This window comes from Megalobrama amblycephala, linkage group LG11 (assembly GCF_018812025.1).
Source record: "Megalobrama amblycephala isolate DHTTF-2021 linkage group LG11, ASM1881202v1, whole genome shotgun sequence".
Classification (NCBI taxonomy): Eukaryota; Metazoa; Chordata; class Actinopteri; order Cypriniformes; family Xenocyprididae; genus Megalobrama; species Megalobrama amblycephala.
The window spans coordinates 38,460,905-38,476,411 of record NC_063054.1 but is presented as its reverse complement, the minus strand read 5'-3'; the positions used below and the strand labels follow the sequence as shown (position 1 = coordinate 38,476,411).

General features: G+C 36.3%; 1 protein-coding gene across 1 annotated transcript in view; it reads left to right on the top strand.

The window, feature by feature from the left end:
• LOC125278596 (MAM domain-containing glycosylphosphatidylinositol anchor protein 2-like) overlaps positions 1-15,507 on the top strand; it is a 188,478-nt gene that overhangs the window by 75,662 nt on the left and 97,309 nt on the right. Inside the window, exons 4-6 of the mRNA XM_048207883.1 lie at positions 3,312-3,508; positions 9,721-9,859; positions 10,673-10,942. Coding sequence (XP_048063840.1) covers positions 3,312-3,508; positions 9,721-9,859; positions 10,673-10,942 — 606 coding nt within the window. The remainder of the gene's footprint in view (positions 1-3,311; positions 3,509-9,720; positions 9,860-10,672; positions 10,943-15,507) is intronic.

Below are 15,507 nucleotides of genomic sequence, written 5' to 3'. Positions count from 1 at the left end.
ACAACGTTTCTTAAGATTCTTCAGTCTGCAGTGATCTGAGCTGCTCTCCACATTAATGTTGCAGCTCCAGACTCTTATTGTTTGACTGTTGACTCATTTGTTTTGTTTTTCCCTCTTGATGGTTTAGGCAAACCATGAAGCATATCTCAAAATCAAAAATTCTTCTAACATGTTTCTCCTGAGAAAAAGACCACAGTAATCTCTCTCTCTCTGTACACATATGTGTGTATATATATATATATATATATATATATATATATATATATATATATATATATATATATATATATATATATATACAGCTACAACTGAGAAAGAAAACAAAATTGCTCAACTCCATCAGTATTTGTCAATGTCAGTTTTTGTCAACACCGTCAATATTCGTCAACACAGTATTTGTCAACTCTGTCAGTATTTGTCAACTCCGTCAGTTTTTGTCTACTTCATCAGTTTTTGTCAACTCCGTCAGTATTTGTCAACTCTGTCAGTATTTGTCATCTCCGTCAGTTTTTGTCAGCTTCGTCAGTATTTGTCATCTCCGTCAGTATTTGTCAGCTCCGTCAGTTTTTGTCATCTCCGTCAGTATTTGTCATCTCCGTCAGTATTTGTCATCTCCGTCAGTATTTGTCAACTCCGTCAGTATTTGTCATCTCCGTCAGTATTTGTCATCTCCGTCAGTATTTGTCAGCTTCGTCAGTATTTGTCATCTCCGTCAGTATTTGTCAACTCCGTCAGTATTTGTCAGCTTCGTCAGTTTTTGTCAGCTTCGTCAGTATTTGTCATCTCCGTCAGTATTTGTCATCTCCGTCAGTTTTTGTCAGCTTCGTCAGTATTTGTCATCTCCGTCAGTATTTGTCAGCTCAGTATTTGTCAACTCCGTCAGTATTTGTCAGTATTTGTCAGCTCCGTCAGTTTTTGTCAACTCCGTCAGTATTTGTCAGCTCCGTCAGTATTTGTCAGCTCCGTCAGTATTTGTCAGCTCCGTCAGTATTTGTCAACACCGTCAGTATTTGTCAACTCCGTCAGTATTTGTCAGCTCCGTCAGTTTTTGTCATCTCCGTCAGTATTTGTCATCTCCGTCAGTATTTGTCATCTCCGTCAGTATTTGTCAACTCCGTCAGTATTTGTCATCTCCGTCAGTATTTGTCATCTCCGTCAGTATTTGTCAGCTTCGTCAGTATTTGTCATCTCCGTCAGTATTTGTCAACTCTGTCAGTATTTGTCAGCTCCGTCAGTATTTGTCATCTCCGTCAGTATTTGTCAGCTTCGTCAGTATTTGTCAACTCTGTCAGTATTTGTCATCTCCGTCAGTATTTGTCAGCTTCGTCAGTATTTGTCATCTCCGTCAGTATTTGTCAACTCTGTCAGTATTTGTCATCTCCGTCAGTATTTGTCAGCTTCGTCAGTATTTGTCAACTCTGTCAGTATTTGTCAGCTCCGTCAGTATTTGTCAGCTCCGTCAGTATTTGTCAGCTTCGTCAGTATTTGTCATCTCCGTCAGTATTTGTCAGCTCCGTCAGTATTTGTCAGCTCCGTCAGTATTTGTCAGCTCCGTCAGTATTTGTCATCTCCGTCAGTATTTGTCAGCTTCGTCAGTTTTTGTCAGCTCCGTCAGTATTTGTCAGCTTCGTCAGTTTTTGTCATCTCCGTCAGTTTTTGTCATCTCCGTCAGTTTTTGTCCTCTCCGTCAGTATTTGTCAGCTCCGTCAGTATTTGTCATCACCGTCAGTATTTGTCAGCTTCGTCAGTTTTTGTCATCTCCGTCAGTATTTGTCAGCTCCGTCAGTTTTTGTCCTCTCCGTCAGTATTTGTCAGCTTCGTCAGTATTTGTCATCTCCGTCAGTATTTGTCAGCTCCGTCAGTATTTGTCATCTCCGTCAGTATTTGTCAGCTCCGTCAGTATTTGTCAGCTTCGTCAGTATTTGTCAGCTTCGTCAGTATTTGTCAGCTCCGTCAGTTTTTGTCAGCTTCGTCAGTATTTGTCAGCTTCGTCGGTATTTGTCAGCTTCGTCAGTATTTGTCAGCTTCGTCAGTTTTTGTCAGCTTCGTCAGTATTTGTCAACACTGTCAGTATTTTTCAACAAAAGAATTAAGGGATTTAGGAACTGAATTGTTCATAATAACCCTATCCCAAGAAATTTTTTAAAATTTTTTTCACTTAGCTCCTTTACTGAACACCATTATTACATAATTGAAGACTTCGTTAGATGGGTCAAATTAAAATATTGTGGTTTTTAATGCATCTGATGGAGTTGACAAATTAAGTTCTGAAGTGAATAAGTGTACATTTTTAGAAAAAAACATTTTCAGAAAAGCCTGTTCCCTTACATGATTCATTAGCTGAGACCTTTGTCTACAAATATATCCGTTTAAAAATAATGTATTATTAAATAATAAAAACTACCTTCTAAAACATGTTTTGTCCCTTATCTCAATCTCAATATATCTCATATATATATATTCATTTTTGGGTGAGCTATCCTTTTAACCAAGTTTAATGTTTTGTTCCCTTATATTTAAGACATTTAAAAAATATAAAATATTTTCCTCATATTTTAATGGTTTAATCAAACTTGTAGGGTCATTAAAAACAAATATTCCCTCTGGTCATCATTTTTGCCTGCTACTGTAGAGATACTCTAGGAGAAACATCGCAACTTCAGCAAAATCTAAATTTCCTTTAAGTCTCAAGAGCACTGAACCTCTGATCAGTCTCTGTCCAGTGGGAATAAATGTGGGCTAAAACTGATCAGAAGGCTGATGTTTCTGGTGGTCCATTGTGAAGGCCAGCAGGAGTGTGTTCGGTGTCCCTCGCGTGAAGGATCGTCCTGCCAGGTCATTGATCAACAGCGTCAATCTGTCCTCCAGAGGGAAGTATAAATAGAACGAAGCCAGCTGCACCTGAAATGATGCTCTTTCTCCTCTCGGAAAAGCCGATGAAAGTGTTGAGTGATTTCGTCCGTCACAGTATTTCACTCTCTCTGTTTCCATCACTGTGACAGCAGAGCAAATCTTTATCTTCTGTTGCTAGTTGAGCAGATTCACACGTGCACAGAACTGATGCTACTTTAACCTGTTAAATGCATTTTTTGCAGCACCAGAGTTTACTGTAAAGAAAATGTATGTGTCAAGTGTCACTGATACTTAAAAGCTAAAATATTTGCATCATTTATGAGGATTTTAGTGATGGAAAAGTGACTTTCCTCGCACTCAAGTGAACCTTTTTTCCTCCATGTCTTCTGGTGTAAGTTGCATGAACAATATGCGTTGTGTTTGTTCCTGTATTGAGATGCTGTTCGATGTCTCATCAGATCTGGACGACCCTGTGGTGACGGTTCATCAGAGTATAGGTGAAGCGAAAGAGCAGTTCTACTACGAGCGGACGGTGTTCCTGCGTTGTGTGGCCAACTCCAACCCTCCCATCCGCTACAGCTGGCACCGAGGACGAGACGTTCTCTCGCAAGGATCCGATAAAGGTGTGGAGATCTACGAGCCCTTCTTTACCCAGGTAAGAATGTAACCCTTGCTGAAAATACTGTGCTAATACTATGTTTCCATCAAAATCTAGTGAGTTTGTGCTTAAAACAAGAACAAATATCTGCCAATGGAGACAGAAAAATAATCTTAATTCAAAGGAAAAACAAAGATGATTTTTTTTTTTACAAGAAAATACTTTATTCAGTGTGTTTCTTTGTAATTATTTGTGAAATTTATTAGCATTTGTTTTTAAGTGATAATAACTGCATACTAAAAAAAATAATACCTTTATTCATCAAGGACGCATTAAATCAATCAAAAGTGACAGTAAAGACTTTTATAATGTTACAAAAGATTCTATTTCAAATAAATGCTGTTCTTTTGAACTTTCTATTCATCAAAGAATCCTGAAAAATAAAATGTATCAGTTTCCACAAAAATGTGACTGTTTTCAACATTAATAATAATCATAAATGTTTTTTGAGCAGCAAATCATCATATTAGATTGATTTCTGAAGGATCATGTGACACTGAAGACTGTTTTACATTGTAATAATATTTCACAATTTTTACTGTATTTTTGATCAAATAAAAGCAGCTTTGCTGAGCTGAAGAGACTCTATGAAAAACATTAAAACATCATTCCAGCCAAGTCAAAACATGTTAACACCATGGTATTTTCTTGTATGTTTTTGTTGGTTGGAGTGAAAAGTAAAGTTCATTATTTATTAATTCAATATTTATGTCTAGCTGAACTGGAATCAGTTTAATTAGTTGTAGCAACAGTATGTGAGGACTGTTAGCAGGCAAAAGTTGTGTTTTTCACTAAAACTCTGTGTCATTTTAAATCCAGCACGAGATAATTAGCTCTTATCTCAGCACCTCCTCAGAAAGCGCACAGATCAGCGTCTGAAGCCTTTTTGCATTTGCTTTGTCGCTAAATGCCATCTTACCATTTCACACGGGCTTCAGGCCGGCGAGAAAAGAGACGCGCGGCGCTAGCGTGTGTCAGTGGAAGCCGTCAGGAGCTCATGTTGTTTCCGCTGTAGTTGTCATGAGAACAGCGGCGCAGTCGTCTCAAACCCGTCCTGTCTGTCTGTTTCTCTTTATCATGTGTTTGTCACAGGAGGAACTGAGAATCCAGCCTCGCTCACACCACATTTTGCTAAAGTTAAAGGGTTAGTTCACCCAAAAATGAAAATTCTGTCATTTATTACTCACCCTCGTGCCGTTTTATACCCGTAAGACCTCCGTTGATCATCGGAACGCAAATTAAGATATTTTTGTTGAAATCCGATGGCTCAGTGAGGCCTGCATAGCCAGCAATGACATTTCCTCTCTCAAGATCCATTAATGTACTAAAAACATATTTAAATCAGGTCATGTGAGTACAGTGGTTCAATTTTAATATTATAAAGCCACGAGAATATTTTTGGTGCGGCAAAAAAAACAAAATAACGACTTATATAGTGATGGCCGATTTCAAAACACTGCTTCAGGAAGCTTCGGAGCGTTATGAATCAGCGTGTCGAATCATGATTCGGATCGCGTGTCAAACCACCAAACTGCTGAAATCACGTGACTTTGGCGCTCTGATTCGACATGCTGATTCATAACTCTCCGAATACTCAGCTATTTCAAATGGAAAGATGTCAGCCAATCACAGCAGTGGGCGTTTACACTGAAGTCTCACAGAGACACACCCCTTAAAACAGAGCGTTCAAATCAGAGGATAAAATCAGGGTAGAAAAAATACCTTTTATTTCTAAATTATGACAATTTTTGATGTAAAAAGCATACTAACATTATAAGTGCACCCCAGGAAACATTATAAAACAATAAAACAAGCCCGGCTTTAAGTATATACATAAGTACATATAAAGTAGTAGAAAGAAAGTATTCTTTCTCATTTTTAGTTTAAAAGAAGTATTCTAATAGCACACTTGCATAATTGCACAATACTTTCATGTTTAATGGGTTATTTAATTTGTTTTCTACTGATAAAGTATGTTTAATTAATTAAATGTAATTTAAATGAAAAAAAAAAAAAAAATTAAAACTAAATCCATCAAATGATCCCATAATGTGATGATTCTAAATATGAAGCACCTGAAAGGTTCCATATAGAAGCTTTTCATCTCAGAATACAGATATATGAGTATAATAATCAAAGTTCAATGATAAATCCGTCCGATAACAGTTATTTTTCAGCACACGTACACACACTTCTCCTATTTAGACACATTCATTCTTTCTGCCTCTCTGATCTCGTTTGTGGATTTTTATTCCAATTGGTTTCCCATCAGGAGCTCGACAGGCGAACGGCGAGGACAGCGTGCGCCGATATCAGCCCGACGCAGACGAGGAGCTGACATAGACAGAGGTGCCATCCGCCTAATGAAATTACGTTCGGGGAGAGGGTGAATGATCGTCGGAATATGAAAGCGAGGGAAGCTCTTAGTTGCGAGGATCTGTCTGATATTCTAATCTACTGTGATGAGTGGGACGCCACATCAAAGCCAGCCGGTCTGTGTCTCGTTCGGATGGGGAGATGCTTTACAAGCCTTCAGGACGGATGGGCCTAAAGACCCCCCACGTCTCAAACACGATAAGGCGCCACCGACGCAGTTATCGTTTCCGCAAATTAAAATTCCAAAGGTTGGCTTTGAAATGAGGAACGCAGCTCAGTCGCGTCGCGGTGAATGGATTTGCAGTGGAACGGTAATGAGATGCAGATTAATGATGAACTCGCGGCGCTGATGAAAGCTGTCGGCGACGGCCGGGACGCATGCCTTCGAGCGCGTCGTGCAGACGTTTCACTTATGCTTTTCTCATATTTAGAAAAGTTCATGATATAATGCTGTACAGCGAATGCATGTTCTTCAGTTTTTTGTTTTATATATCAGGGTTTAGTGGCTGTTAATCTGTCATTTTCATTTAGTAAACCAACACTCAAAACAGAGGCCTTGAATTGCATATAAACAGTTTTAATATGAAATAATAAACTTCAGAATTCAAATTTCCTGATCATTTACTCTCCTCCATGTCATCCAAGATGTTCATGTCTTTCTTTCTTCAGTCGAAAAGAAATTCCAGGATTTTTCTCCATATAGTGGACTTCACTGGGGTTCAACGGGTTGAAGGTCCAAATGTTAGTTTCAGTGCAGCTTCAAAGAGCTCTACATGATCCCAGATGAGGAATAATAGTCTTATCTAGAGAAACCACCGCTCATTTACTAAAAAAAATAAAAATAACATACTTTTTAAGCACAAATGCTCATCTTGCACTGCTCTGTGATGCTCCACGCATGACGTAATCATGTTGGAAAGGTCACGCGTGACGTAGGAGGAAGTACCAATCCAGTGTCTACAAAGCAAACGTGTAAAGACTGAGTCAAACGACTTTTATAAAAAAGGTAAAACAACGGTGTCGGACGATTTTGACCTTTGACGTGTGACCTTTACAACGTGACCTTTTTTGCTGTTTTCCATTCAAAACGGCAAAATTTGACAAGAATAAAAGTAATAGTTTGCATCACTGGATAGTGTTTAACATTTCTGCCGTACACAGTTGTCTGAATATTTTATGTTTAGCTATAACGTTTAACTTTTTTAATTGAAACCACAGTTATTTTAATATCATTCAGATAGTGTTATATTTTTAGTTAATATTTATATAAGTTTTTTAATGTCTATATAATTTTTATTCAGTTTTATTTTAGTTTTAGTTATTTTAGTACATCAAGTTAAACTAATTGAGCTGAAATAAAATAAGTTCATGTTTTTTATATATTTATTTCATTTAATGTTTATTTCAAGCAACAGAACAACAAAATGTTTCTTGTCTCGTCACATTCAGTTATGAATGATTCAATTCAAAACGGCATCATTTGACAGAAGTTGAGTGGTTTGCATCACTGTTGGTCTTTTAACATTTCTATCATAACACAGTTGTCTGATATTATCTTACCTCACACTCTTTCAGCATTAAAACTGAAGCGTCGCCTGGAATTCATGTTTGGAATCTGTGAACAGTGAAGCTCCGCCTTCTTTCATTTGATTGGTCCTCTGACTCATTGTGACATTGATGAGCGCTGAGGCAGACCAGACTAAAAATTCACTTTTAGAACTTTTTTTAGAACTATTTTGTTCCCTCGATTTATAAATCATTTGCATGCGCAAATCGAACGAAAGGGAACGAAATAGTAAATTGTGCGCACAACTTAGTAAATCAAGGGAACGAAATAGTAAATCGTGCGAACGACTTAGTAAATCGAGGGAACGGAATAGTAAATCGTGCGAACGACTTAGTAAATCGAGGGAACGAAATAGTAAATCGTGCGAACGACTTAGTAAATCGTGCGAACGACTTAGTAAATCGAGGGAACGAAATAGTAAGTTATGTGAACGACTTAGTAAATCGAGGGAACAAAATAGTAAATCGTGTGAACGACTTAGTAAATCGAGGGAACGAAATAGTAAATCATGCGAACGACTTAGAAAATCGAGGGAACAAAATAGTAAATCGTGTGAACGACTTAGTAAATCGAGGGAACGAAGTAGTAAATCATGCGAACGACTTAGAAAATCGAGGGAACAAAATAGTAAATCGTGTGAACGACTTAGTAAATCGAGGGAACAAAATAGTAAATCGTGTGAACGACTTAGTAAATCGAGGGAACGAAATAGTAAATCATGCGAACGACTTAGAAAATCGAGGGAACGAAATAGTAAATCGTGCGAACGACTTAATAAATCGAGGGAACGGAATAGTAAATCGTGCGAACGACTTAGTAAATCGAGGGAACGGAATAGTAAATCGTGCGAACGACTTAGTAAATCGAGGGAGCGAAATAGTAAATTGTGCGAACGACTTAGTAAATCGTGCGAACGACTTAGTAAATCGAGGGAACGAAATAGTAAATCGTGCGAACGACTTAGTAAATCGAGGGAGCGAAATAGTAAATTGTGCGAACGAAATAGTAAATCATGCGAACGACTTAGTAAATCGAGGGAACGAAATAGTAAATCGTGCGAACGACTTAGTAAATCGAGGGAGCGAAATAGTAAATTGTGCAAACGAAATAGTAAATCGTGCGAACGACTTAGTAAATCGAGGGAACGAAATAGTAAGTTATGTGAACGACTTAGTAAATCGAGGGAACAAAATAGTAAATCGTGTGAACGACTTAGTAAATCGAGGGAACGAAGTAGTAAATCATGCGAACGACTTAGAAAATCGAGGGAACAAAATAGTAAATCGTGTGAACGACTTAGTAAATCGAGGGAACGAAATAGTAAATCATGTGAACGACTTAGTAAATCGAGGGAACAAAATAGTAAATCGTGTGAACGACTTAGTAAATCGAGGGAACGAAATAGTAAATCATGCGAACGACTTAGAAAATCGAGGGAACGAAATATTGATCATGTGAACGACTTAGTAAATCGAGGGAACGAAGTAGTAAATCATGCGAATGACTTAGAAAATCGAGGGAACAAAATAGTAAATCGTGTGAACGACTTAGTAAATCGAGGGAACGAAATAGTAAATCGTGTGAACGACTTAGTAAATCGAGGGAACGAAATAGTAAATCGTGCTCACGTTTTAGTAAATCGAGTTAACGAAATAGTAAATCGTGCTCACGTTTTAGTAAATCGAGTTAACGAAATAGTAAATCATGTGAACGACTTAGTAAATCGAGGGAACGAAATAGTAAATCATGCGAACGACTTAGAAAATTGAGGGAACAAAATAGTAAATCGTGTGAACGACTTAGTAAATCGAGTTAACGAAATAGTAAATCGTGCGTACAATTTAGTAAATTGAGGGAACAAAATAGTAAATCGTGTGCATGATTTAGCCTACTATTCTTTTTCTGCATGTCATGTCCAGGGCAGCGTTTCCCAAAAGTATCGTAAGCTTAAGTTGATCGTAGCTCCATTGAAACCAACGCTGCCCAGGGCTCCATAAACAAACAGAGCAGCATGAAGAATATTAAATATCGGGAGGAACAATTTCGCCATTTTAAATCATCCTCCTCCTCCTCCTCTGTGGTGGTTTTGACCCTGGCTAAACTTTGCATCAGGCTTTGTTCATAGCACATTTTGTGGAAAGCAAATGTGGACATACGGACATGTTTGACTGGCAATTTGCTAAATAATCTACTTGCCTCCAGTTCAACTGCATCTTTTCTATTGAGCACACATTTGCACACAAATCTCTTTGTCTCTCGCTCTGAGCTCCAGGGGGAAACGAAGATCCTGAAGTTGAAGAACCTGAGACCCAAGGACTACGCCAACTACAGCTGCATCGCCTCCGTCAGGAATGTATGCGGCATCGCTGACCGCAAAGTCGTCTTCAGACTGACCAATAAAACAGGTGAGGCTCTTCAGGCACTTTTTTGTTCTTCGCTTAGGGGTAAAAAGAAATTTTAAATACCTTTGCAGTGATTATACTTAGCGAACATCCCGACATAACCAACATTTAGAAAAACTTGTGCTGCGCATTTTCCTCTCAGCAACAAAATAAACGGACTGAACAGAAAAAAAGAACTGGAGAAGATTTACAGAGCCACACCCACCTATTACAGCAATTTTTAATACCTGGCATGAAGCTCTAGATGGCGCAGCCTGATAGGTCCTTAACTCAATTTGGTAGCGATCACATCGTTATCTACACAGGACAGCTGATTGGTTGCTGTTGCATGAGCGGCCAATGAGCTGCAGCTCAACATTCAAATACTGGTAGTGTTGCTGTTAGCAGTCTGCAGCATAGTCATAGGCCACTAGAGTTAAGCCATTTGGCAAAATTGACAAATCCTGTTTTTTTTTGTTGTTGTTGTTTTTGTTTTTTTATGGAATATTGCAGTGTTTATTCTAAATGATTTATCAGTGCACATCATTATTGTTTTAAATTCATGTTCCTCAAGGGCGGGGCAACCTGTCACTTATATGAGATCCACCAATAGCAGACCACAACCATCCAATCAGTTCCCCATGGACAAAATCAAGCCCCGCCCTACATTTGTTCTTGTTCCAGAAGTGTTTCAATAAATTCGGCACAATATGGAAGAAAAGACTATGTTTTAATCCAGCTTTAACAATAATTACCTTGTACTTTCAAAATAAAAGGCATAAACATCACACTGTTACAAACAAACCATGACTCCTGAGTTCCCATGTCCTTCTGCAGCTCCAGCCTCCATAAAGCTGTTGGTGGAGGATCCGATTGTGGTGAATCCAGGGCAGACGGTGTCTCTGGTGTGCATCACCACAGGAGGAGAGCCGACGCCGACCCTCACCTGGACCAGCAGCTCCGGTTCGCTGCCAGAGAAGAGTGTGGTGAAGGACGGCACCCTCACGCTGCCTGCCGTCTCCTCCGAGGACGCCGGCGTCTACAGCTGCGTCGCCAGCAACAACGTGGGCAACCCGGCCAAGAAGTCCACTACCATCATCGTTCGAGGTAAAAAGCATTGATTAATTTCACTAGCAATGATATCCATTATATTTTAGATTTATGCATTTTGCAGATTTTTTTATGCAAAGCGATTCACAAGAGAGGAATAAAGCAATTCATCAAGGAGTCAACAATATTTATACTTTATAATGGCAGGTTTATTTGTCAACTAGATTAGGAAGCAAACTAGAGAAGAATTTTCATGTGTGTGTGAGAGTGAGTGTGTGTGACCAGTCCGCTGTGATTTTAAATACTGATTGTCACACTAAAGGAGCTCCTTGTGAAACGATGTTTCTCGTGGCACTTTGAGCCTGTCAGCATATGAAATGTAGATTAGATTTCATATCACAGCTCTCATTTGGCTGTGAAGGACAGAGCCTGTGGCACATTACAGCCTAAATGATCATTAAAGGCACAATTACAATGAAGTCATTTGGGTGAATCTCATGAAACTGTCAAGAAATGTATTTTGTGCAAAGAAAATGAAGCCTGTTTTTAGGACCTTTAAGATTTTTGTGTCATTTCATTTCATGTCAGTTAAATCCATCCATCCATCCATCCATCCATCCATCCATCCGTCCATTTTTTACATTCTAAATAACTGTAATGCATAAATAAATAAGCATTAAATATGCATTAATAAATAATTCATTTTCTCTCCAAGTTCTCATTAAGTTCTTATGACTGTAATGCATAAAATATGCATCATTACATAAAATAATATGCATAAATAAATGCAGTAGTAAATAAAATAAAATGCATAAATAAATAAATGCATGAATAAATTAGGTATTTTTGGTATTTGGTATTTTATTTAGCCTAAATGAAATACATAAATATGTAAATAAATAACTATTGTTATATTAAATGTAATTTATTATTAACATAACATGTATTTATTTATTTATTTATACATAGCCAATATTTATGTAACAATTGTAATTATTATTGTTATTATTACTACTACTAATAATACATCTAATAATAATAATAATAATAATAATAATAATAATAATAATAATAATAATAATAATAATAATAATAATATGGTTTTAGTAAAATTTGTTGTACTGGACCAAATATCCAGAAGGGGAGATTTTAATTTTTAACAATCAATCAATCAATCAATCAATCAATCAATCAATCAATCAATCAATCAATCAATCAATCAATCAATCAATCAATCAATCAATCAATCAATGTTATATATAATATTATTTATTATGAACTTTTTTTAAATTTATATAATAATAATTAATGGTAATAATAATAATAATAATAAATATAATAGTATTATTAATAAAAGTATTATTAATAAAATAATTAATAATAATAATAATAATAATAATAATAATAATACATTTTTAGTAGAATTTGTTGTACTGGACCAAATATCCAGAAAGGGAGATTTATTTTATTTTATTTTTACAAATAGATAGATAGATAGATAGATAGATAGATAGATAGATAGATAGATAGATAGATAGATAGATAGATAGATAGATAGATAGATAGATAGACAAAAATGTTATATATAATATTATTTATTATTAACAAAATAATTATTTATTGCTTGTTTTTATAATAATAATAATAAAAATTTTAATAGAATTTGTGGTACTGGACAAAATATCCAGCAAGAAATATTTTAATTTCTTACCATTAAAGATATTTTTTTTATTACTACAGTAATAATAATTTGGGAAAATATGTTCTTAATCTTTATGAAATTATGTTACAGTACAAAAGATCCTGTATAAGATTATAGTGTACATATACTGTCATGTATATGAAATATGACTTGGACATGTTCTTCATGACATGCACCCTAAAGCTTTTTAAACTGTACCTCATGATCACATTTAGTGATTTCTGCTCGTCTTTAAGACCAGGAAACGTCTGGCCTGGAGATGTTTATGGTTCATGGCTATGAACACTCAGCAGTCAGCAGCGTCGCCCCCTAATGAGTGGACGCGTGTGTGTGTGCGTTTATGTTTGTTTGTCACACTGGTAGCGCAGCGCTGCCAAACGCACGTCTGCATCTCGCCTCAGCAGATGGAGGCTTTTCTCCACACACTTCCCAACAGCCTGGGATGACTTTCAGTTTGGCCTGTTGCTCCAGTATCCCAGCATGCTCTTGGCACGCTAGAGGCCCTCCATCACGATCCCTGCTTTGGATTAAAGGATCCGCTCTCCTTTCCAAAAGTGGGTCAATTTTCAGTGCTTTTTCCTGCGTCTTGCTGCTCCTGCAGGTTTCTCAGGCACATTGTTATTTGTGAGAGCCGCTATTTTCCTCTCTGTAGGTCTCAGAACCTTTTTGGCTCCTTTCAGACATCACCACACATTTTAAAGTAAAGTGGTTTTCCTCAGCGCCAGCACTGCAGACGGAATCACAGATTTGCCGTCTTTGTGTCATTCCTGTACGGATATGCTGCAAACACCTTTAGTTTTAATTCATGTGATTTAATTGCTGTAAATGATTATGTTATATATTTAAATGAGCAGCTCGTGACGTTTCTGTTCTCTGAACTGCTTGTGTTTGAATCATATTTTTGAAATGATTGCAGTTTTCTGAAATATCCTATTTTAGAAACGTAATTTAAAAATAAATTATGTTGATGGCAGCCACAATTAATTCTTAGTGAATCCCAGTATTAGCTGATGTATATGTACTTAATTATATAAATATTTATAAATATATCTGAATAATAAATTAACATTTTTGTTTATATGTACTATTATTTATTTATTTGTAGAAAAAGAAACATTATTTATTCATTTATTTTAAATAACTGTAATGAGATTATTATTAATTATTATTATTTTATTACTTTATTCATTTTAAAAAGCCATAATAAGAAATGTTTTTTATTTTTTAAAATAACACTAACAATAAATATTTATATATTTTCAATAGGAGTAAAGAGAACTTTTATTTTTTCTTTTGAAAAACAGTAACCAGAATTTATGTATTTATTTTAAATAACACTAATGGTAAATATTTACGTATTTAACAATAGAAAAATTCAATTAATTTCTTTAGAAAAACAGTACAAAGAAGTGTTTGTTTGTTTGTTTTGAAAACAGTAATCGCAAATTTTATTTATCTATTAATTTATTTATTTTGAAAACAATACTTAGAAGTATTTAAAATAACAATAATCAGAAATATTTATTTATTTTAAATGGTAGTAAAGAGATCATTCATTTATTTTTATTTCATTAATTAATTTATTTTAAAATTAGGCACTGAGGTGTGTGTGTGTGTTTATTTGTTTGTTTTCATTTATTTATTTTATTTATTTAATTCATGATTTATTTATTTGTTTGTTTTGAAACCAGTAATGAGAAATATTTATTTATGTATTTTAAATGGTAGTAAAGATCCTTTTTTTTTTTTTAAATTGATTAATTTATTTAATTAGTTTATTGTTTGTTTATTAATAACAGTAATGAGAGCAGTTGATGAAAGTAGCTTGTGAAGTTTCTGACCTCTTTTGGATTTTTGGAAAGAATTTAATTTTACTAAAAGGTAGTTTTAAACTAAACTGAAATGTATTCTCAGTGAGCTCATGAATCACAATGACCCGACGTCAGATAAACTCACGTCAGTCTGGGATGTGGTTATTTCTAGGCGATCGAGCGTCAGGTAGATACTTGTGTCTGTCATCGCTCCTGTGAAAACAAACACATCCGATCGAGTGCCGTATGATCTGGTGAACGCTTGGAAGTCAACATGCGAGCGGCTGTGAATCACATTTGCTTTGGAGCAGATTACGGCCGGAGCGGGACGGCTTTTCATCAGCAGAGTCGCATCATGTGATGGAGGGCTTTCTGTCTGTAATGGAGGTCAGTCACACGGCTGATGGGAACGTGACCCTCACATGCTAGTTAATGTTGGCGCATTGGACTAAAACCTACTGTCTTTTGCTCACAAAGGGAACAACAACTTCACAAAAATGTTTGGATAATTTTTGTTCCTTTTTTCCCACTTTGATACACTTGTGGTGTTCGTGATCAAAAATGACACTCCTACAAAAAAAGTGCTTCGTTTATAAAACTGTATGTTATTAGCAAATATTGGATTCAATCTTTTTGTCAACTTGTTTTCTTTCAATTAGACACATTATAAGAAACATTTTCATTCATTTATTGTAAATGTGTGTGTGATTGTGAGTGTGTGTCGCTGCTAGAAATTTTACGCTGTCATGATGTGTGATGAGTTTTTCAAAGGGTTGGGGGACGTTATTTGGCGGACCTTCACAGGACATTCAGGATGTTCTCGGAACGTTTTGGGGACAATATTTTATTTGGAAATTTGATGTTCCCAGAACGTTCTCAGTTTGTCCTCCATGGTGTAAAGGACATCTCCTGGTAACGTTCCCAGAATGTTCTGAGATGGTCATGATGAGGAGTTCTTTAAAGGGTTGGGGGACGTTATTTGGCGGACCTTCACAGGACATTCAGTATGTTCTCTGTACCCTTTAAAGAATTCCACATCATGACCGTCTCAGAACGTTCTGGGAATGTTACCAGGCAACGTCCTTGACACCAGCAGGGATGTTCTGAGA